The following is a 24599-nucleotide window of genomic DNA, read 5'->3' on the forward strand; positions in this document are numbered from 1 at the left end:
TCGAAAGATATGCACTGGCATCCTGGATAGCCCCAATGCTGAAATGGATGGGAGACACCCCTCACAAGGGAGAAACTAACATCCCGATTAGGACCCTACACGCGCTACGATCCGGGACAAGAGGAACAGAGGGCCACCTACTAGAATCCACCCAATCCTCATTAAAAGCATGGGACACAGCACTAGGAAGACACCGCATAGCCCCCGGGTTGGGGCCTTTCACACCGGTGGCACACAATCAAGACTTCACCCAGGGCAAACAGGATAGCTTCTGGGCAAGCTGGGGGCCGACACGTCCAACCCACCTCAAAGATCTCTACCACGAAGGGTCCCCATTACAATTTGAAGAATGCAAACGGAAATTTGGCATAGGAGAAAGAGAGAGATTTAAGTATATACAAATCAGGCACAGGATCTCCCAGGGAGGGGTGAAGAGGGCGGCCACTAGGACTCCCATAGGACTCGAGCTCACCTTGCAGGAAGGCCAGACCCATAAAGCTATAACTAGAATATATAAGCTCTTAGACAAGGTGAGAATAGAAGACCGAATAACCTATAGAGATAACTGGGAGAGGGATCTAGGCACCCCAATCACAGAGGAGGAATGGGGCCAGATCTGGAAAAGGGCCCAGAAATCATCCAAATGCACCACAATCAAGGAGGCATCATATAAACTATTCACAAGATGGTACCTAACCCCACATAAGCTAAACAGAATGAATCCAGCCTACCCTTCTAGTTGTTGGAGGCAATGTGGCAGCCAGGGGGATCTCTACCACACGTGGTGTACCTGCCCCAAGGCTGAAATATATTGGAAGGAAATACTGGGACACATAAGAGAGATCACGGGGAAAATGCTCCCACACGACCCAAAGGTAATACTCCTGGGGACCACAGTTGAAGGGGTCTATGCAGAAACAGGCAACAACGCTGCCCTGATTACTCAACTACTAAACACGGCGAGAATAACTCTGGCCCAGGGATGGAAGAACCCCGAACCCCGAAGGCCCAATGGTCGCGTGCTGGTGGGTCAAAGTATGGCACATTCTAGCGATGGAGAAAATAGGGGCCCTAAAGGATAACAAATATCTGAAATTCAGGGCAGTATGGGACCCATTCATAGACTGTCACAGACAGGGAAGCTTACTTCCACAGACCCAACCTGCTGAGATCAATCATGAACTAAGGCTCTGGACCAAGAGGAAACATGAGGAGGCCCACAACTCCAGCCAACATACGCGGCCAAGGCCCGGACTGTAACAAAACTGCTTAACGGTTGACGGAAGCGGAACGATCCCAGCTCTATTGTTGTTGAATTTGTTTTTGTGTTTGTTTTTCTTTTAGGGGGGAGGGAGGAGCGAACGGGGAAACATACCAGAATCCGAAGGAAGAGGGAGCAGGGGAGTTATAAAAGTTAAAACTCATGGACGTACTACAAACTTGAAAACGGACGGGGGGGGGGAAGAGGGATGAGAACAATACTGAGATTTAAGTATACTGTTCCTTACCTGAATGTTTGTAACTAAGACTCCATGAGAAGAAAATAAAGTTGTTAAAAAAAATATCCCCACCAATAATATTGCCATATATATGGTAGTCGGGAAACGGCATAGGCGCTATTATTGGTGTGGATAATTTATGCGGTAAATGGGAGCAGGGGGTTGCAGTGGTGTCCCCCTCCCCTTAGAAAAAATATGGGGGTTGCGGGGGTGTCCCCTGCATGTTCTATGGGTTAATATCACTGCATAAAAAAACGGCGTCATTCTTGTATGGCGATAGTTTTGCGCGGATCTTAACACATGGAACCCAACTGAACAGTTCTACCCGCATACTTTGTGTATTGGCTTGTTTAGGGCCAAGGACTAGCCTAATCAAGTGTATACCACTATAAAAGGGGCAGGCGAGTGCTCAGAGGGAGGCTATGTTTTCACAATGGCCATGTTAGTCCTGCCACGTGGATTTCCTAAACAAAGGAAGATCCAAAAAACAAAATGGCTTGGAGAAGGACTTTGAGAAATACATCAGCACCTCAATGGCTACCATATTGGTACATTGGTCTACTATTGCAGTAAATATGGTTGCAACCTTGTGAAACCAAAAATAAATTCCATCTGTCCCCACCATGCTTAACAAAACCAATGTATTGTGATAAAATGAGTAGAAGTCCCTCTTACCACAAACATTCAGAAACCTTTTATTTTTCTATTTTTAAAGTGTTGAACGCTAAGGTTTAGGGGTCCCACCATAAAATGGGACATCAGAATCTGATTTCTGCTTAAGTATGCCTCAATATGTTACATTTTTCCATTAAATATTTGCAGTATACATTACTTTTACAGTGTTAATTATAATAAATTCTATTTTGAAAAAGACAAGAATGGGCAATATTGAGGTGGGTTTAATCACATTTGTCAAATTTGAGTCTAATCTCCTAATTCCTTTTGCAGGTGCTCGAAAGATCAGAGTGTGGAACCGAGAACTTGCATTGCAGTCAACTAGTGAGCCAGTGGAAGGCTTAGAGCATGCACTCTCATGGAAGTGAGTATCTGAAGTGATATGTAAACACGCTGCCCTGCGGAATAAGCCCAGGCCCATTAGCTAGTCTTGTTGAGTGAGAAAACTATTGTTGGGATGCTAGGCAATTCTACCTTCCAAACTACAGAGATCTATAGTCACACAGGGAGTCTGCCACAAAATATCCTTCCAGATGCTCTTGAATCAATTCTCATTGAGTCCAGTGTCCTTATTAAGACTTGTGCTTTATTTCCAACAGTAAATAGATCTTTATTTTTAGATGAAATTCTTTCTCTGAAGACCAGCAACGTACATATAGTAGACCTACAGACCAAGAAGAGTAGTTTAGTTTCAGAGTTGTGGCACCTTAATCAAAGTGTGTAAAGTAGCAGAGCATCATAATTCTCCTGTTTCTCCAAGTGTTATCTTTAGTAAATACATATCAAATCATGGCCTAGCTGCTACTTTCTCTTTGCTGCACCTGTTGCCCTGTAGGAAGAGGACTCTAGTGCTCTTTGTATACACACCAAAGTTGAGCTTTAGTAACAGATTACCAGCTTTCTGCATTGTTAAATTGCGAGACAGTGACCACTCTTGCCAGATTAGGGACTCACAGGATGTACTAGCCACTGTTTTCACTGGTGTCCCCTGTGGGCTTCTATCGCAACAGTTTTTTTCTGCAAACGCATAAACTAAGTGTACCTTTTTTTTGTTAGTTTTCTTCATTTTGTTGGTGTGAACGCCTGCAGCCCCCCATTCAACCCCCAACTCAAATTAACTATTTTTCCCTCTTCCAAATATACTGTTTGGGCCCTTTTACAAATATATATTGTAGGGGAAATTCTTTGCCATCGTTTTTCTGTGCTGACAAATGTGTGCAGTGAATATGCTTTGCTGAAATCACGGGCCCCTGTTTGTTCTACACTTAGTTCGCACAGGCATTACATTCAGCCCTTTCCAGAGGCTTCTTGCCTATTCCTGTCAGAGAAAAGTCTACTTTCACAGAGTTCCAGAAAACGTTCCACTTGTGAGATTTCTGGGTGGCCAATTGGTCAATCCAGCAAGAAGTCTGTAAACGCTCCTGGGCTAAACGGACCATCTGTTCTCAAATATTAATCAAGCAAGCAGTCATCTGTAGCATGTTCCCTTTATTCCTGTGCTAGTTAATGCAGTTGCAGTAACTCCCACTGTTGAGATAAAATCATAAGGGGGGATAGCTCAGGGGAAACTGGTTTGTCTTGGAAGCAAGACAACGCAGCGCAACACAGGTTTGAATCCCGATCCCGCGCTTGGAAACCAATCTCTGGTATTAAGCGTTTGAAGAACAATTATTATAATAAAAAATAATTTACTCCAAATTCTTAACTTTGGTGCTTTCAGTTAATTGTCTTTTCCTCTTCAGAGCCCAACCACAATTGCATAAAAAACCATAGTCCTGGTTTTACTGTCACTCAACTTGCCACAATTATACTTCCATTGCACTTCACTTCTCATGTTTCAACAAGGCAAAGCCAGTCATGTCCTGGGAGGAATGAACTGTGCATTTTCTGACATTAGATGTCCAAACCTGTTCTTGGCCCTGACGCACACAAACACACATTTCCATCAAACTTTAAAATAGAATACAGCCAAGGATGAACTCTGCTTGCATTACAGCAAATGGGTCAGTTTCCTCACTTTGGGTGCCACTGCAACTGAAAATAAAGCTGAGACCACATTCAACATTTTTTTTTCATTAAACCACCTTTTTTGTTTCTTCCATGTCACACTTGTGTTACCATATTTTGTTAGCTACCACCACAGAATAGTATCCGTGTTTATATTAAAATATCATCCATTGCGAATCTGATGGATGCGCATTTGTGTGTTTGACATGTATAGTCACAGTGAGCAGTGTCCAAAAAGTTCAGATATTTTCATATGTTGTAGTATGAAAGCATATTAACTGTGGAGGCATCATGAAGTAAGACACATACAACAGATTACCTTTCTTAGTGAAAATGACTTTTATTTAAAATGTCGGGATGGATTAAGGCCTAACTTGCCCTATGCTAAGGTGGGATTTCCCTACCTAAAGAAACTAGTCTGTGTCAGTAAGTTCACCTTAAAAGTCTGTCATTGTCCCAAAACCTATGCTTGCTCTCACAATTAAAGATGTACAATGTGTGAGCATGTCAGCACAAATAGAAACCATGTTCAAAATAAAAGTTCTGAGCTTCTTCCAGCTCGGGCTTGGTTCAGATTTCCCCTTCATTCCCCCCCTTCCTAGTTTGGTATTCAATGTTGGTCGTTGTATTTTCCCCAATACCGGGCCTCCTTTCCGTGCCTCATTATGTCCTCACAATTATTGGCTACATTATGCACAACTCTTTTGGCTTCACCCAGGTTCCAAACCCTATTGTTACGCGGCTCTTGCTTATGCAGTAACATTACCTGTCCTGCATTCGGCCCAGAACACCCCGGTACAAGTACCTTCTCTCTCATACTCACCAGAACTGCTCTTATCCGTCAGGCGTTTTTGCGTTGGTCTTAGTTCCTCTCTCTCTTTACTGGTAGGCGTCTGGAGACACAGAGAGCAGTGCTCGCTTTCGGAGAACCTATGGGCTGCATCCCGTAGCAATCAGGATCTCTCTGTGTTCTCTAGCTGGCAACACCCAATACCGGACAGTGGTGGGGCTTAGGTCCTCTCGTGGCACTCTCAGGTTACAGCACCTCCTTCCCCTGGGTGCACACTGGGTCCTCGTCGCCGGTCCAGTTCACGTCTGCTCTTCGCCATACGTGAGCCACCTTCTCTCCAGGCGGGTTCTCCCTGCAGTGCGGTGCAGGTCTGCTTTTAAGCACCCGTGGCCTCTCAATAGGCTGCAGGTGCGTGCAGTTAGTTGGCCTGATCCTCATTCTGACATTTAGGACATGCCTGACCCTTCCTATGCCTCTTCCTCATCTCAGTACTAAAGTGGTGAATCTGAAAACCGCATGAAGGAAGGGGGAGGGTAGGACGAATTTTCATAGGGGAAAGGGGGGAATACCATGTCTGACCTGCAGATATCCTCTCCCCAAGGACCCTCCACCCAGGTGATCCTCCCCCGCATCTCCACCCCTAGGGTCAGGGTCCAAAAGCGATGGCCTTTCCCTGGCCACCTGAGAGGAAGATCCAATGGGAGTAGATGAGAGGATACCCGAAGGTTCCTCACATAACATAGAAACAAAATGTATGATCTGTACTACATATACAGTAATGGGTTAAGCCAGAAGTCCTATTTTTGGGTTTCTAAGGCCACTTTTTGGGGGCACACAACTTTTTACTTTTACCCGTCTTTTTTGGTTCCGGTATATATTTTTGAAGTCCCTCTGGCATTATGTCTTTTTTTACCTATAAGGTATATCAATTAATTCTCGAGATAAAATGTCATAAAAGAGAATTCACATACTCGCATACAATAAAAGCACGTAATTATGAAAAAATATCAATTGGTAAAGATAAAAATCATCAAAACTGTCAGAACTAAATTCATAAAATGTGTGCTCCAGAAGGTCCCCATCTCAATACAGTACCATCAAATCCACTTTTTCCCCTCTTTTGTTTGCTTCTACCTTCCCTTCCCCCCTCCCCACCCTTTTTCCTTTCATTGGAAAAAAAGAACAGTGCCAAAATCAGATATTATCCTAATTGCAGTAAGGATTTTTCCTTTTTTTCTTCCTGTTTTCCCTTCTCTCTTTCTTTCCTTTTTTACATTCCGGTCCTCCATATAATATTCCATTGATTTATAGGGGTAATGTTGCCACATTAAGCATTTGTAATCTGGACCTCAAATTCAGAGCTTGGCGCGTGTGTGACAGTCCATCCATTACGTTGTGTGTCCACCATCAATAAATAACATAAAGCCCATCTGCACTGTCGGATCCCAGACTCGCTAATTATGGGCAATACGTTGTTTCTTCTAATTGAGGAATACATTTGGCATAGTAGAAAGTAATGGAGATACTCTTCGTGCATTGCCCCACATAATGGGCAAGTAGCACCCCCTTGGTTAGACCATGCTGCAGTTACAGCCCGTAACAACAATTTGTTTGCTCTTGTTATCAAACCTCTTTCCTTTATTACATTGCTCCACCGGAGATACTCTTGAATGGTATTGCTGCTAAGAAACACAAAGTTCCGATTAGTTTGTAAACTTAGCTCTTTGTACTCTCTTTGTCCTTCTATAGCAGCAATAAGTTGTCTTTTGCATTTGATTGCACATGAGTTTGTCGTGTGTGTGGGGTTATAAAAGTAATCCCTTGCATCTATCTTGGACAAATAGAACTTATCGTGAGCAAGCCATGGTACCTGCAGCGCCCTAGGGTGCGGTACGCATGCTCTATGGAATAACTTAGAGGTGGGTTTGACACAGTTTATCCTGAATCAGAGCTAATAAATAATGGGCTCTAACTTGAGTTCATCATCTAGGAAAGAAAGTTAACTTCCACATGGGCCACATAATTGGACTTAGACCGAAGCAAGCCTAATGAGTGTTTTATGAAGTTATTATCTAGAACTTAGAGACTATGCATATCCCTAAACCTCCAAATGTATGCACCATATTTGGCAATATCCACTGGTTTTGATTTATACACCTTAAGGGCTATAGTTTACAAGATCTCATTAAATCTGCAGATGCCACTTACCGCCTGTTGCTTTTTTGTGCCTTGCTTTAATATGTGGTCTTTGCAATTAAACTTGGATTAAAATCCTACCCCAGATAATCAAAATCTGTGACCCATGGGATTTTGAGAGCGTTTTTATACATGGTATGAATTTTGTTAGCTGGTTTCCTGTGCTGACAGATCATAATGGCGCATTTCCCAGCATTTACCTGAAGGTCAAGAGCATTCATAAAGTGTGTGTATTTGGGTAAACAAATATTGTAAGGCACGGAGTGTATAGGCCAGAAGCACAGTATCGTCTGCATATATCAATGCCGGAAAATGTCGATTGCCCATCCTTGGAACATCAGCATTGATTGTCAGCAGTGAATCCTGTAGCCCATCAATATATAGTGAGAACAGGAGTGGCACCAATACGCAACCCTGTCACATACCCCCATTAACTGGAAAGACAGACGTGCAATGGCACTTCGTACCAGTCTTTATGCATGCCCAGTTCCCTTCTGTTTGTCTGCCAATATATTCACCAACACTATCGGCATTTCATGGATCTGAACATAGGCCATCATTTCCCTCTTGATCTTGTCAAAGGCTATGCTCAGATCCTGTATGGCAAAATATATGGGCTCATGCCTGAAATATAAAGAATGAACACAAATGAGCTACACATTTTAGTGTCTGTTCAGTTGTTCCCAGACCCTGGCGAAAACCCAGTTGTATATCACTCAATATATCCTCATCATGTATCCATTGTTCCAATTTTGCCACTATGATTCGTCAGAAAATTTTAAATTAAGTATCCAGCAGGGAAATCGGTCTAGAAGAGGCAGGTGAATCCCACGCCCCCTTTGTAAAGTTTGGATAAATGATTGCTCTTTTCCATGAGGATGGATACTTAGCTTCTGTGAGTACTGCGTTAAAATAACACAGAAGCCCAAATCCCTGCAAATAGTTTAAAAACTTCTACCGGAATGCCATTAGGCCCTGGACTGCGGTCTGAGGTTTGCTTCTGAATGGCCAAGAGCACTTCTGTATCAGTTATTGTCTGCGTTACTAGCTGCATGCTGTTCCCAAACAGTGACCCAGAGGGGTCGCCTCCTAAGGATGGTAGTGGCTTGTCATGCCCTCCAGATTAGATGCATATTGGGTGGCAACATGGCTAATTCAGACAGTCTTCAATAAGTGACTGTCTGCCTGGGCCTGCTGATATATTACGCCTTTATTTATTAACTCCCCAAAAGACCTTGGGTCCTGCTTATTTGAGGCTTCCAAGAAGAATGACCATAGATTCCAATCAAGTTCTATTTTTTGTGATTTTGATAGCTTCCTTATATATTACTCTGGCCATAATTTTGTCACCTTTGTTCGGGGAGGGTTGTTTTAATGTCCAAAGTAGGTTACCTTTTGCCCGTCTTCATACAGCATTGAACCATCCACTGTCCTTTCTAGGTTTACATGTTTTGTAATATTTGGAACAACATCTGCCTGGTTCAGCCGGAAGGCGCGAGCTGGCTCCCATTTCAAGGCACCCTCTTAAGGTACGTAGCCTGTCGTTGCCTTAGGCCCACGGACTATGCTGAAAATCCTACAACCACGATCCTGGGGTAAGATGTACTTGTTACCTTCAACGCCCCAAAACAATTCCCACCACTCAACAAACTATACGATCCTCCCACAGCATTCTGACCAGTGTCACTGTCTACCTCGCTACTCTTCTTCAACAGAAACCCACTCATGACTGTCTTTTGACCCCGCCATTAACTACCTAAACGTGGTCTATGAACACGTCACTGTCTAAAACAGTTTATTCAATGCCATCGCCTTATTCTCGTGAATAAGTACACGCCTCCCACACAACCATCAATCCATATCATCCCCCTTGTTCTCAGCCTAAGTCTCAAACAAATGTTATTTTTGTGATTTTGCCCGCTGACTATCAATCCTTTTTTTCTGTGTCTATGCATAGTTTGTACGCTATTTTACTGCTCATGACTGTATCTCCTGTACATATATTATCCGCATCTGGCGTAACCCGCTACTGATTTACTATCGATTGTTATTGTTCAGTTAACTTTCTGTTTTGCTGTTACTTTCTATTGTCCTATGAGCCAAAACACTAAGAAAACTATAATGAATGCAGGTTCATGTATTTCTTTGGAACCTCTTAATGTTGCCAAGGATTGCCAGCCAAATGACAAGGAACATTTAAAAGGATCGGTCTATAAAATATCCAATGTTAGTAATACAAATACAAAATTAGTACAATGAGGATGCAGTGTATATTTCGAACTTGCCTATTTTGAATCCAACTGAAACCATATTAGATGGTACTAGCCGATCTGACTTAACTATGCTAAAATGCTATTGGCTTACTCGAAATCAACCACATCTATGCCATGCAGGACTAGCCCTCGTGACTGTACTGTAGTTATGATAACCTGGGACCAGCCTACATGTATCAGCCCTCTTTGCACTGAACCGCATCCATGCTAGCGTGGGAATAGCCTACTATTGACCTGCAACTTCTCCACTATTGTAAGCCTAGTCTACTTATCCACCTACGTAGTAGTGACTAGCCTCTCCTCTCTTTGATTTTATATGTGACACTAGCCTACTATACCGCCACCACCTCACTAGGTAACTGCCCTGAATCTGCCTCACCCAGATTACACTAGCCTTACCTGATTGGCACTACACAACCCTACTGATCTCTGAATTACTGCTGCCTAACAGAACAATGTGTACCAGAAAGGCCCAGCTATCCAACACACGACTATGACTTCTTTGCACCTTCACAATAATGGCAAGCATTAACTTCCTACCCTGCAGGAAAGAAACCTCAGACTACGAGCAAGACTACCACCTTTCTATGAACCTAAGACCAATCATCAAAACCCCTACCTTAACAATACCACTACCACCCCAGCTCAGGAACTGGCACTAGAAATCCTGCAAAAAACTCAGAACTGCACCGCCCCCCTGCTCTGCATACACATAGGAGATCCAATCGCCCTAAACGCAAATCTTCCCCCACCCAAGGGCAGAATAACTTAACTACTATCTCTGGAGCCCTCACCAATGCAAGATCTCTCATGGCACGTACCACGGAAATTGCTGACTTATTATCTACTGATGATGTAGAATTCATGGCAGTCACTGAATCCTGGCTCCACGGTTCAGCAGGCCCTGCCCTCATGCTAGCCATCCCAGATAACTACCAAATACTTGAGTGGACAGACCCAATGCCAGAGGAGGCGGCCCAGCTATTATAGTGAAAACCATCCTTGCATTAAGACTAACCACACCCCCTCAAATCAAGTCCTGTGAAATACTATCTGCCAAAGTACCCATATCCAATAACTGCACGCTAACTACCTTCTTGATATACAGACCTCCAGGACTAATAGGCACCTTTGAGGAAGATCTATCAAGTCTCCGTACCAACAATACCAAAGACTCCACACAACTTCTACTCTTAGGAGACTTCAAACTGGGCTTCAATGACCCCGAGGACAAACACGCCCTTTCAGTTGAAGCCATCCTGACATGGTTTCACCCAAAAAGTTCTTTCTCCCACACACATCAAAGCTAGATCACTAGACTGGGTTGCCAACTTAAATTGTACTATTACTATCACTAATATTACACCTCAACCTTGGACCGACCACCACCTTATCAGCTTCTCCTCCACAATAGAGCCTCAAAAGTTGACTAATAAAGTTATGGCACCACCCTCCCCACCAGAAGTTAAAAAGACATTACAGCTAAAAAAACTACTTCCTCTCCTCCTCCCCACCCTCTCCTCGCTCAATGACAATTCCGACCCTAACGTGCTAGTAGAGACATTTTACAACACTATGACCACAGCCCTTGACATTATTGCACCAGTCAAACTGCGCAAAAGCAAACAAAAGTCCCACTAAAACACCTGGTTCACCCCCCAGCTTAAAGAATTACGACTCCAGGAAAGAAAACGCCAAGCTATATGGCAACACTCCCACACAGCCGAAAACAATGTCCTTCTAACTAATTTTGCCAATATGTACAAAAAAGAAATAATCCTCACCAAAAGGAACACGTTCAATGACAGAATCTCTAAGGCCAACTCCAACACCAAGGAGCTATTCACCATCCTCCGCGACATGGAATCCTCCATTCTACCCACATACAATGTCCTTAAAGATAAGCAATGGTGCACTAGCATCCAAAATGCTTTATCTAATAAAATAGCCACCTTACAGACCAAAATAGCTAACAGAAAAGCCTCCCTGTCTCCTTCGAAATGCAGTCTACCTTACCCACTGCATTACCTAGCACCCACATACCTTTCAGATTCACTAATATCTCTATACCAGAAACTGAAAAAGTCATCCTATCTCTAAAGCCATCAAATTGTCATGGCGACAGCTGCACAGCACAGATCATTAAGGACGCAGCTAGAGATTTAGCTCTGTTTCTCTCAAAATTAATGAATGCCTCCTTCAAGACTACTACTGTCCCCAACAACCTCAAAGAATCCTGGGTTCTACTGTTACTGAAGAAACAGACATTAGAACCTTCCATCCCGACAAACTATAGACCTATCACTACGGTCCCCTTCCTCCTCAAAATAATTGACAGAGTAGCTTACCTCCAAATTCAGAACCATCTTGAAACTAACCACCTACTAGGTTCCCGCCAATCGGGATTCAGACCACAACATGGCACTGAAACCGCATTAATTGATTTAAAGACTCAAATTGACGAGTTGAAGGATAAAGGCAAAACAGCTATGCTACTCCTCCTCGACCTATCGGCAGAATTTGACCTGGTGGATCATGCAGTGTTATTCAAACATCTAGCGTCAGCTGCCCACTTCTCAAGTAATGCTATAGCCTGGGTGCAATGCTTCCTAGCCAAACGTACGATGAGAGTTTTCTCCCCCTCAGCTTCCACAGACCCAATCTAAATCACCTGTGCTGTTCCACAGGGATCATGTGTCTCACCGACTATGCATAACATCTTTACCAAGCCACTCTTCGACAAATTGGACAGACTGGGTGTCACCTACACTAACTATGCAGACACCCATATCCTGATACCCCTTTCGGGCAATTTTGAGGTGGACACAGCCTTGGTAAACAATATATACCTCCTCATTCAGGCATGGATGGCATCACATGGCCTCTGCCTGAACGACGATAAAACGGAGATTCTGGGCTCAGACGCCAACCTACAAAGACGTAGCCCCAGCTACGCCTCATTCAATATTTGCAGCAACACAATTAAAGCAGTAACCGAGGTAAAAACACTAGGATTTTACCTTGACTCCACCTTATCACTAAAAAAACAAGTTAGCGCCATGGCATCCTCAACTGCCTATCCATGCAAACTTATTAGGGCCTGCAGACCCTTCCTCTCCAAAGCTAGCTGCATCACACTTGCCAATACACTAATAATGTCCAAATTGGACTACTGCAACTCTCTATACATACCCGCCAATAAATGCATCCTAGATAAAATGCAAACATTACATAATAATGTCCTCAGAGCAGCTCTGAACACACCCAACAGAGTGCACATCTCTAATATCAGAAGAGACCAGCACTGGCTAAAAACCTGGACTATGCAAACAGCCTCTATCTCGGGATACCAGAATACCTCCTGAAGACACTACAACAGATCCAAAATGCAGCAGCCAGACTCCTCCTCAAACTATCCAGAAGCGACCACATCACTCCAGCCCTAAAAACACTGCACTGGCTCCCAGTCAAACATCGCATCACCTTCAAAACAATGTGCATAACACAGAGGGCAATCAGCGGACAAGGAATTCCTGCAAAAGAAATGAACAATCTACAAGCTAACAAGACTCCTCAGATCAAGCAACAAAATCCATCTGGAACAAAAACCATACCTTAAGAAAAAACGTGGGGGCTCCTCCTTATCCCACTTAGCCGCAAAAACCTGGAACAACATCCTGAAAGAAATGAGAAACTCCAAAGACCACCTACAAAATATTCTTAAAAACCTGGCTCTTCAACATCACATATTCAAACTGAAAAACCAAACCATCAAACGGGAAACACAATGAAAAGGATGACCAATCTAGAACGACAATGACAACATCTAGAACTGATTAAAGAAACTCTTACTACAACAAGAGAGATGACACTAAGTCTAATAGGAGACAAGCGACACCCAGGAGGACAGAATCCAGCATCCCTAGCAAACTCCCAGCGAACAACCTTCACCCACTCGATAAATGCTACTATAGATCACACCTGTATAAAGTTGGGTGAACGTTGGCACTTGCCACACTAACTAAGCTGTGGATATCGGCAGGGCATGGTCCGAAGAGAGTTGTGAATGAAGGCAGACGCCGCCCCTGGACATAATTGCAAGCGTTAGCATTGCCACATTCCAAAGGGTGTAGGAACGGTAACATGAACGAGCAACCAAATAAGATGATGAATGCCGAGCAGCCCCAACACATGGAGGGAGTAAACTCGGGCTTACCGATGCCACCCTCCTACTAAACTAGATTGTGCGTCCCTTGCAATCCAGCCCAGAAAGCATTCCCAAACGCCTACCCGCCACGCATACAAACAGGGGCTATGTAGACGGCCGGTACCCAACTTGGGCAAGGTTATGCATATGAGCGGATGCCATATGGGAAAGGGACCGTGAGTGTCGCACAGCCCTGATATGAACATAGACACTGAGACGCCCACACACCCCACCTAATTAGAAATACGGAAATTTAGCGCCTCACTTCAAGACAGCAATGCCAATTAACCAACCCACTAACAGCTTCACCCTCTGCATACACCTCTCAAATTCTAACCAAAACACAACCACAAACCTACAACACAACAATCCGCACAAACTTCACTACACTGCAACAACAAAAAAAAGCACACATAGACCCGCACAACAGCACACAACGTCTTCTGACAGTATAACAACCCCAAGCCCAGCCAACGGAATTCTGGGCTGAGGCCATCAACAGCACATCACGGCTCTTGCACTTCTCCAGCTCATCCCACAAACCCATACCCCTCCCTTTTTTTTCAGAGCCGCCAGAGCGCCAGGGGACCACTCTGGGGGTGATAGTGCGCTGTACAAATATTTTTTAACATTAACTTGAGGCCGGAGCCTCAAGATGCTTTTGTATTTGGAACTGTGTTACTTGGAACTTGGGGAAGGGTACCCTGAGTATTGGTTAAAACTGTATTATCCTGAACTTAAAAAAAGGTAACTTTGAGACTTTTTGTTGGAACTGTTTTATACTTGGGAAGAGAGCTGAAAAGAAGCTGCGAGCTGGGAGAAGCTCAGAACCTTATGTTGGACACTGTTTCTTTTGGTTGCTGACATCCCTACACGTATAGACTAGGTGTGAGGGCAAGCATAGGTTTTAGACACAGACAGATTTTTAAGTTGAACTCTCTTTAACTCAGACTTTCCTTTGTTTCGTTTAGGCAGGGAAATCCCACCTTTGCATAGGGCAAATTAGACCTTTTTCCATCCTGACATTTAAGTTAATAAAGGTGTTTGTTTAGAATTCTGAATCTGTTGTCTGTGTCTTGCTTCATGATACCTTCACATATTACACATTGAATGTTCTGTTTATTCCTATGCTTGAAGTAGTTTGTAATATTACACATATTCACTACAAAAGTTCTTCTGTTCTGAAATGGGAATTTATGTGCATTTCTTTGCACATATAAAATGTCTGGTTTTTCAGTATCTTTTTGTATGTTCGTATATATATATATATATATATATTTCTGAGGCTTGTGGAATCTGCTTAGATCACATGCTGTGCATAGGCCGACATCTAGTGTATATGACAAACATTTCTTGTTTTCTGCTTATTTGTATCCTTGTGTTCTTTGTAATATTAAATATTACCAGTGTTCTGCTTTTTTGTATTCTGGTAATATTAAACACTATATGCATTGTTCGTATGTCAAAAATATAGATAGATTTGTGTTTTTATGGCCTACTAGCTCGAGCTTGGTTGATAGAATTCTCAATATATAAGAAACATAAACTATTTCATAGTAAAGTGTATATGTGTGCCAGATACCTCAAAAATCAAAGTGGACAATTTAGAGAAATCGCATTCTAAACTACCCATTTTCCGTTGGCTTTCTAAGAAACTGGAGAAAAGAAAATCTCTTTTCTTGTTGCATTTAATCACGTGCACGGTTTCTTACCAATTTTGCATGCTCAATTGTATCTGGCCAGTTGAATATCTTGCCAGAGTTAGCGAAGATCCATTCATGGGATCAAAAGTTATAGGGGACAACGTGCTTCCATTTTAATATAGTAAGTGTGATGTGTTATCTTTAAAGTTGCGACCACAGCACAGTATTTTGTGAATTTCATACTTCTATCCTTCGTCTATGGATCAAGAAAAACAAGAATGACGCTAATACCCTAACATATGAGAAGTTATCCTTTAAGGTGTATAATGGAATAAGCTCCAACATGTTTTGTCCTTCTAAAAATGTAACGCCTTCCTCTTTGGGAGCCACTATTCCATTCAAATAACACAAGTCGGTTGTAGAGTTGTCGTTCATCCAGAACCTTAACCAGATTATTCTTTCCTCTACTATACATTCTATAGTTGGTAGCTGTTAAAACCTGACAACACAGCTACTGTGAAGGCATCAGGAAGTAGACACAGACAACTAAGGCAAGTTTGGGTTACATACTTTTATTAAAATCACAAATGAGGTTGGAATAAGGCCAATCTTGCCCTATGCTAAGGTTAGATTTCCCTACTGTGAGAAACCTGAGTGTTTTCTCACTTCCACTCACTCTGGATCCTCTATATAGGTGGCCAGGGAAAGGCCATCGCTTTTGGATCCTGCCCCTGGGGGTTGGACAAGCGAGGATCACCTGGATAGAGTGTCCTCTGGGATTGGAGATGAGAGACCAATAGGTGAGACACAGTATTCAAACTGCTCCTATTTTCAAAAAGAACCACTATCCCAGATGTAATAATAGGATATTGTTCATCTAATCCCATGGTTTCTGACAAGGGTAGGAATCAGTATTATACCAGCCAGGATGAACAAAGAAAGAGAAAGAATAAAGATTGAATATTTAAGAATAAATTATGGTATCCCCCTTCTCATCAAGATTGTCAAACTAGTCTTCCCCCAACCTTTATGGGCCACTTTCCTCTCCCTTTGAAGGCATAGTAATACTGGGGCGAGGAAGAGACCACTAGGAGCTATGAAGATGACCTCCCTTTACCATTCAGGTACTGACATGAAGAAGAGGTCTGAAGGTCAGGCATGTCCCATGAACTCACTTATTTGGGGTCGGGCAAGGCAAACCCTCAAATTACATCTGCAATCTATTAATCAACCACCGGTGTCTAAAAGCTTTGGCTGCAGGAGGAGAAGAGAGTTTGAGGGGGAGTTCAAGAGAGAGCAAGCTGGAAGGCAAACAGAACAACCCGAGTTGCCCAGGACCAACTGAAGGAGGACAGCGTGCCAAGACGCTGAGGTTCTGCAAGCTGAAGCAGCCAGTGGAAGTGCAGCGAGGGAGCCTTGCCTCCAAGCAGCCAGAGGAATTTGGGAAAGGGAGCCGGGAGGTGTGTCATTCCCTTTTGCAGCAGTGTTCAGAAAATGCTCATTCCCTTGGGATACAAAAGGATCCTGGGAGTGTCCCAAGGGAATGAGCATTTTTCCAAGGGAATCCTGGGATCCAGGTGGTGAGACCCTGACGTCAGAAGCAGCAGACGATTGAGTGAGTGAAATGCAAGCAACAGCCCGGTATGTCTCTTACGTAAGTACCTGGGCAAGCGCGTAAGGAAGAAAGACGCGTTTATTGGAACTCTTGAATATCGTCAGCATAAAAATAGTTTGACTGATCGCGTGCATGAAAACCCATCAGTGAAAACTTCTGTGTAGAGCTGTAAGCCTCATCAGAAGAGGGGAGCTGTGCGTGGAAAACGAAGTTGGAGAAAAATTAGAAACCCGAACAATCCCCAAGAAAAGATGGTTAACAGTGAAATTGGCTGAGTAAAATCAAATAACTGAAACGGAACTGGTTGTTCCCTTAACCCGAATAAAACAACCAACCTTATCAATGTATTGAATACTGAATTAAAGGAAGAAAGTTTAAGTAATTCACTGCTATGATGCAAACAGAACAGATGGCTCTTAATGAACACTGCAGCTGATGACATGAGTGAAAATAACTTATTCTGAATACCAGATTGAACGTATAGTGTAAAAGCCATCCTTATTGAACACTGTTTTGACAGACCACAAGACAGGTGTGAATTAAGAACTATATCTATAGCAAAGGACTGAATTAAATGAAGGAAATCATTGTGATAAAAGTGTAAACGGGCATTCTACAAACTCTTTACTACATGATATCTGAAACCTGAGAGCTCCTGGTTGCGTGACCTGTAATGGGTGGACCCGGGGTCTAAAACTGCGCCTAGACCAGACAGCTTGATAGTAACAAGGAAATTTGCTGTGGTGACAATGCAAGACCAAATACCATCAGACTTGGGGAAGGGAGTCCCAAGTTGTCAAAGACCAGTTGAAAGAGCAAGGCTGCAAGACACTTCTATTTGAGTTTAACATTAAGCTTGGGGACGGGAACCCTAAGCCTTGACATTTTGAAACTGTTTTCCTGGAGTTGTACTCAAGATACTTCATTTATATAGTGACACTGAACTTGGGGGAAGAGAACCCTAAGTTTTATTTCCTTGCTACTGTGTTGCCCTGGAACTGTTTTGAACTTGGGGAAGGGCAATGGAATGGTCATTCATTTGATGCTTGATGAAAGATAAATTGAACTTTGTAATGAACTTATGAACACTTGCAAAAGGAGGCTGAAGAAATAAGCCCAAGCTGGAAGCGTGTCAGAACTTTATGTTGGAACCACTATGTTATGGTTGATATTCCTACACGTTGTTTGTGTTAGTTGTGAGGGCAAGTATAGTATTTTGACACAGTCCGACTTTTAAGATGAACATACTGACACAGACTTTTCCTTAGTTTCTTGATCCCTCCATAGTATAGGGCAAGATAGGCCTTAATCCATCCTGACCTTTTCTTTAATACATTTTTTTCACCTTTGAATCGGTTGTCTGTGACTTAAGGATAGCCTGTGTCAAGAAGTCCAAAGTAAATGTGCGTCTGTGTCCAAAACCTATACTTGCCCTCACATCTATTTGTTTAAACTGTGTAGGGATGTTGGCATCAAATGAAAAAGTGTTCAAAGAAATGTTCTGAGCTTCTTCCAGCTCTTGATTAGAAAGGGGTTCTTCCTTCCTCAGGATTCCAAATAGTTATCTTTCAATCAAAAGGGCTTCCCTTCCCCATGCTTTTTTCACAACTACACAGTTCCTCAGGATTCTTCCCAGCTTTCTGGCTGTTTCATCAATATCATAAAGTTCAACTCTTTAAGTTCACAAAGTACAAGCTTCTCTGGCTATTCAACCATAAACGTATAGAGGAGTCAAGTGGCTTCTCTTTAGGGGGGTGTATTCGGTCTAGGCGCAGTTGTCGGACCACACGGTCATGCAACTGACACACCTGATTGGCTTCTTTTCCACAGTTACACCACCACTGCTTCTGCTCAACAGTGGTATTGGATTTATAATCTTGCAGTCCTTGTCAACACTTGTTTTGCCCCCATTTACTTGCTGGCTTATCAAACCTCAAAGTTTTGCCACAGTTTCAACTTTCAACTTGTACAGTTCTTCTTTTCCTCCTGGCTCTTGCCAATGCTTGCCTTTTCTCAGCTTCTACATTTCACGGTTCTTTATATTCATTACCAATGCTTGCTTTCTTAAGGTTCAATTTTTCATAGTTCCTTTGAACTGGGAATTTGCAGTTACATTGTTTGGATATGAATGAATTGAAGTTTTGAAAAACGAACCAAAGTAAAGTAATGAGTGAATGCCACATGAATGAAAAGCAGAGAAGAGCGTTCCCTGATAAACTCTCCTGCTGAGAATTTGCACCCTCCTCACGGGCTTCTCATTTATTTTAAAGTTCACTGCTTTCCTGGCCCTTCCGCCATCTTCCCTGTTTCAATACAGTTCGGTATTCACAAACTGCTCCATTTATCAACCTTCACATTCTCGTAGTCATCAGACATCTGTGTTTTACTTTTGGACCGGCAATTCCATTGCCTCCGCTGTCCGTTGTAAGCCTTCCACAGGCGATTTTGAACCTGAGTGGGCCATTTATACCACCCCTTTGGCTTCAGGTGCAGGCCATTCACATTGATTTCACAACTGTCTTGGTACTCTGCATCACTCATCCTCGTCCCAGTACCATAGTGGTGTTTGTGTAAGTCTGAGTCAATAAAGTGTATACATGTGTGTATGTTTCTATGTGATCTCTTCTTCGTCTCAGTAGCATTGGGTATGTATTGGGAGATGGTTTTCTAACACAATAGGGAAGGGATTGGTAATAACCCATTAAAGCCTTGAGGACTTTTGATTCCTTATGAAAGGGAAATGGGGGATACTGTGTCCCACCCAAGGGTGCTTCATCCCCACTCCCCAAGTCTCCTCCTCCCAGGTGATCCTCCCTCGCATATCCACCCACAGGGCCAGGATCCGAAAGTGACAGTCGTTCCCTGGCCACCTGTGGGGGAGGATATTTTGGGGAAAGAAGTGAGGACGCCCTCAGACTCCTCGCACTACCCTCTTCAGGATAAGATAGTCAATTTATTCCAGTCACCACAGCCCTCAAGCAACGCCAAAACAAAGTCTTAACCAATCATCTGCACAAAGCCAATTTAAGCTTCCACTCCCTTTTTAATTTTTTTGTGGCTTAGTTGATTGCTGGCGTCCAACTTTACTCGCAACTCCCCAGTCATCTGCTGTTAGAAACGCTTTAGCCTCCTACCAACAACACAGCGTTACAGTACTTGCCTCAAAAATATACATGATAAAAGAATTTGTCTAAGCAGTCTGTGTCAGTAAACATGTTACTGTAAGTGGACGTATAAAGTAGTGGTTTCGACGATTGTACTAAATAAATATAGTAAAAGGACAGTTCACTAGAGGCGAGGATGGTGAGTGAAAGAGGGACTAAGTCGAGCTATGAATTGAATTTATATAACAAGCTACTGTATTTGATATGTTGCAGTTTATTAGAGTTCCCGCTAAATGGCAGGGATAAAAACAAAAATATTAAAGGATGGTGTATCCATGAGGCTCGAACCCAGCGCTTATGCCTGCTCACTTCCCCAGGTGAGAGTTATATAACCGGTGGTGCAGCAAAGCTCTGGGTATGCCATCCAGCAGAGCATAAATGTTTCAGAGAACATGCGTGAAGGTCTTTTTTGGATAACATTGAAACACATACTGGCCAAACAATAGACTGTATCCTCTGCAGCTACATCAGCATTTCTCTGGGATGATTTTGACTCATAATGGTGATGCAATGTGTCAGCAATACTGTATCTTTTAGTTATATCGTTTTATGGTCTCATCTTTACTACCAACATCTTTAGTATTCTTTAACACAAATGGAAAGCTTGCATTCGCTAAATGGAAATGTTTTTTTGTATTTCTTGCAAGACCTTCTGGCAGCCTCATTGCATCCACACAGAGCAAACCCAATAAGCATTGCGTTGTGTTCATGGAGAAGAACGGGCTCTTGCATGGCGAGTTTACACTACCCTTTCAAAAAGGACAAGTAAAGGTGGGTGCTGGATCAGTTCCTAAATTTTAAAGTAGTCATTTTGTAAACATATGCTTGTTCGATTGCTCAAATGACACAATAGATGAATTTTGCCCAGTATGTTTTCACAATAAAAAACTCATTTATAGCAATTTGTGTTCATTTTAGCACACTAGTCTCTGAAAGCTGCCTGAGTATATCAGATTATACATTTCACTTCGTTCTCTACAAGATTATTTTTTTTAAAAAATCTTTCTTTATTAAATTTCACATTCAAACAAAACACAAATCAACTGGCCCTCCAACTCCCCCCTCCCGCCCACATCCCACCCACTAACACTTGTCTCGCTCACCCACCCACTCCGAACACCGTCACAAAACATGTTTCCAGAAAAAAAGCAATAGGTTACAACCCCTCAAGAAGTCTCTTGTCACCCATAGTTAATCTAGGGTCCATGATCACCATAACCTCCGGTGCTTAGAAGTTCATCCTGACCCGATCCAGGGCAGGGAGATCCAGCCTCCATGTCTGCTAGGTATCGCCGAAATGGCGGGCAGTAATCCAACGGGCGGCTTGTGGATGGCATTCCCATAGAGTATCTGGATTCCCTCAGCTCACACAGTTTCATACAATCTAGCCAGGAGTTAAAAGTCGGGGGGGCTCCTCTTCCCCCATTTCCTGGCCACCAGATGCCTGGCGACCCCCACTGCCATACCCAGTAATCTCCTCTCAGTATGGGATCCCCCTTCAATTAGGGCCAATAGCCATAGCTCAGGTGAAAATTCCCGTTGTGTGGATAGCATATTCCTCGCCGCCTCCTCCACCTGCCTCCAGAAGCCTCTAATGCACGGGCATCCCCAAGCTACATAGAAAAAGTCAGCAGGCTCCCCACTACATCTTCTACACTTCGGGGGGTAATCCACAATGATTTAATCTCAGATGTTTTATTTTTCTGTTAGTGTTCACAGATGAAGTAATATGGCAGCTGTTTAACTGTTAATACATTTTTAGTGATAATGAAGATTACCCAGGTGTACAGCTCTGGGGAGTCTAGATTCTATTAAAGACACGGAGACGAGAATTATGCTTCCCTTTTGAATGGATTGTGTCCTCCAATGTATTCCTCATCTATGACATGTAATGTCCACAGACCGGCTGCTTGTGAAGTTTTTCGGCAGAGGGCGCCCTGCGTCGATGGCGTTGTATCGATGTCCCTTGATGGCCTCCGTCGAGGGTGACATCATCAGATGTTATAAGTAGCACGCATGGCACCCGTAGCCTCAGTTCAGTTTTTTCCACAAACGTGTTTGCTTTGTAAAATTTGGCGTGCCTCGTGGTTTCTGTGAAGTTATCGAATATGCTTTCATCTTCTACCCCGACAACCCCGCTGTCCGGCTTTAAGAAATGTCGGGACCTGCGGCTCCAAGATGTCGATCACAGATCTGCATTGGGTTTGTCTGTGGTGCCTCAGTGAGGGCCATGACACGGATTCCATGTGCCAGTCGTTGACTGCAAAGGCCTTGTGGGAACAAAAGGGGAAACTCAAGGTAGGAAAGGTGACCAAGCCCCGTAAGTCCCAGCCTGCTGGGCCTTCGACCGATGAGTCGAGAGGGGACTCTCCTCAGAGGAAAAAGGCCCAAGCGGTCAAGGTCTAGGAGTAGTTCCCGCCACTCTTACTCGTCAAGGCATTCAAGGAAACAGCGCCATCGGTCGCCTTCCTCGTCTTCGTCAGACGCTTCCACGAAAAGGATGGTATGCCCGTCCAAATCATCAACCCCAGCGGAGTGGGATGCTTTCCGGGTGGAGATGATGAAAATATTCCATAAAGTTGGCACCGTTCTGCCTGCACCTTCTGACAAAGCCGGCAAGGACTGTTCTCGGCCGGATACTCCCGCGCCCTCTAGCCCGGGTAAACGGTGTGATAAACATCGGGAGGTCTTCGAGGTCCCGTTCGGACAAGGCATCGAAAGATCACCTGAGACGCGCCCTGTCAAGGTCTTCGTCACCAGCGAAGCCTTTAAAGTCCTCTAGGCCATCGAAGGCAGCCTAGGCCATCGAAGGCAGCGATGCCATCGGCACCGTGCCTGTCAAGTGTGCCTGTCAGGTCTTCAACCCCGGTCAGGCCCTCGATGCCGTCAACGCCATTGTCGACGTCAGAGCCATGTACACCGTCAGTGCCGTCTGGCCCAATTTTACCGGGGAGGTCCCTGTGACCGTGGACCCTCTGAGGAAGACAATTTCTAAGTCGTTGAAGACTGTGACTGAGAAAAGGTGTACTCCTCTGCCGAAGAAGGATTTTTTTAAGTCCCTCACTGCCATTTATGAGGAGGAGGGAGGATGATGCCCCTTTTGGTCTCCAGTATGGGACCCCAAATGTTCCTCACAGCCTCATTTCCAAGGAGAGTCGGATGGAGGATCTTTTTGACACTTTGCACAATGCAAGTGGTATTGACACTTCACCTGAGCTGGAGTTCGGCAGACCTGATCCAGGTGAGTATGCCGACTCCTCATATTGATGACTTATGTCAAGAGACGTGGAGTATTTGGGCTGGTCCAGACCTCCTGTGCAGTTTGATAAGGATGATTTTTTTTTTTTTTTTTTTTTTTTAAACTTATTTTTTATTAGTTTTACATAAATATTACATGAAGAAGTTAACATTGAATCTTATAACATTCCCTTCCCCCCCCTCTCCCCTCCCTCCCCACGGGATGGATGGAGTCATTTTGTCCAGGGATCCTGTTAAGCGTTAAATATGTCTGATATTTTTATGTTATGGGGGCACCATTGCTCCATAAAGTCTGACTGGAGGTATTGCAGGGTCCCTTCCCATTCTCTTACAAATTGGTCTCCTGTTCCTTGGAGTTTGTGAGTAATTTTTTCCATTGTTATATGGGCCCAAACTTTCTGTAGCCAGGTGTAGGTCAGTGGGGTATTTTTATTTTTCCAGTTCTGTGCAATGGTGGTCCAAGCTGCAATGAGTAGTCCCATGAATGATCTCCATTGCGTTTTGCTGTATTGCCTTGCTGTGTCGTCTTTGATTCCACAGAGCCAGACCTTCTCTCCCATCAGCCCCTCATCCGGGAATATTTTGCCCATCTCGTTTTTCACTTCTTCCCAAAAGGGTTTTATGCCTTTACAGTCATGCCATATGTGTCTCCAAGTCCCCACTTCGTCACATCCTCTCCAGAAGTGGCTGGACGTGTTAGGGTACATTGTGTGGAGCCTCTCTGGAGTGTAGTGCCACTGTGTCATTATTTTGACCCACATCTCCCTGGTTTGTGCCGAGCGGGTCATTCTGGGGATCTGTTTCCATAGATCCTCCCATTGTTTATCTGTTGGTTCCTCCCCCAGTGTTCTGCCCCATTTTATTCTGTATGACCATTTAATGCTTTCCCCTTGTGAGTTTATGTATTTGTATAACGTTGAAACCCACTTTCTCTCCCCCGTGTTGGATATGATGTATGTTTCGAACCCTGTAAGGTCCCTGGTTGCTGCCTCGGTGATTATTGGAGAGTTGAGCCAGTGTTTTAGCTGTTCATATCTGTATCTATCGCTTTTAGGGATTCTCGTGGTTGCCACGCACGACTCCAGGGGGATGATTTCCTTGTCCATGAACATCTCTCCTATTTTAGTAATGCCCGCTTTCTCCCATGTGTCATATGCCCCTTGTTCCATCCCCGGTGGAAATAGTGGGTTTCTACAGATGGGTGTAAAGGGTCCTATCGCTGTGGTCATTATGCCTTTTTTTGTTTGGCTATCCCATGCTTCTAACGTGGTT

The 24599-nt window shown here is 43.6% G+C and overlaps 1 protein-coding gene across 3 annotated transcripts in view; it reads left to right on the top strand.

Annotated features, from left to right (window-relative positions):
* Positions 1 to 24599, top strand: part of ELP1 (elongator acetyltransferase complex subunit 1) — a 2667893-nt gene that overhangs the window by 622723 nt on the left and 2020571 nt on the right. For all 3 annotated transcript variants that reach the window (XM_069630608.1, XM_069630606.1, XM_069630607.1), the window contains exons 8-9: positions 2448 to 2538; positions 20717 to 20840. In XM_069630608.1, the coding sequence (XP_069486709.1) occupies positions 2448 to 2538; positions 20717 to 20840 (215 nt within the window). The remainder of the gene's footprint in view (positions 1 to 2447; positions 2539 to 20716; positions 20841 to 24599) is intronic.

The sequence above is a fragment of the Ambystoma mexicanum genome, chromosome 6q (genome assembly GCF_040938575.1).
Source record: "Ambystoma mexicanum isolate Mex_15411 chromosome 6q, UKY_AmexF1_1, whole genome shotgun sequence".
In the NCBI taxonomy this organism is placed as follows: domain Eukaryota; kingdom Metazoa; phylum Chordata; class Amphibia; order Caudata; family Ambystomatidae; genus Ambystoma; species Ambystoma mexicanum.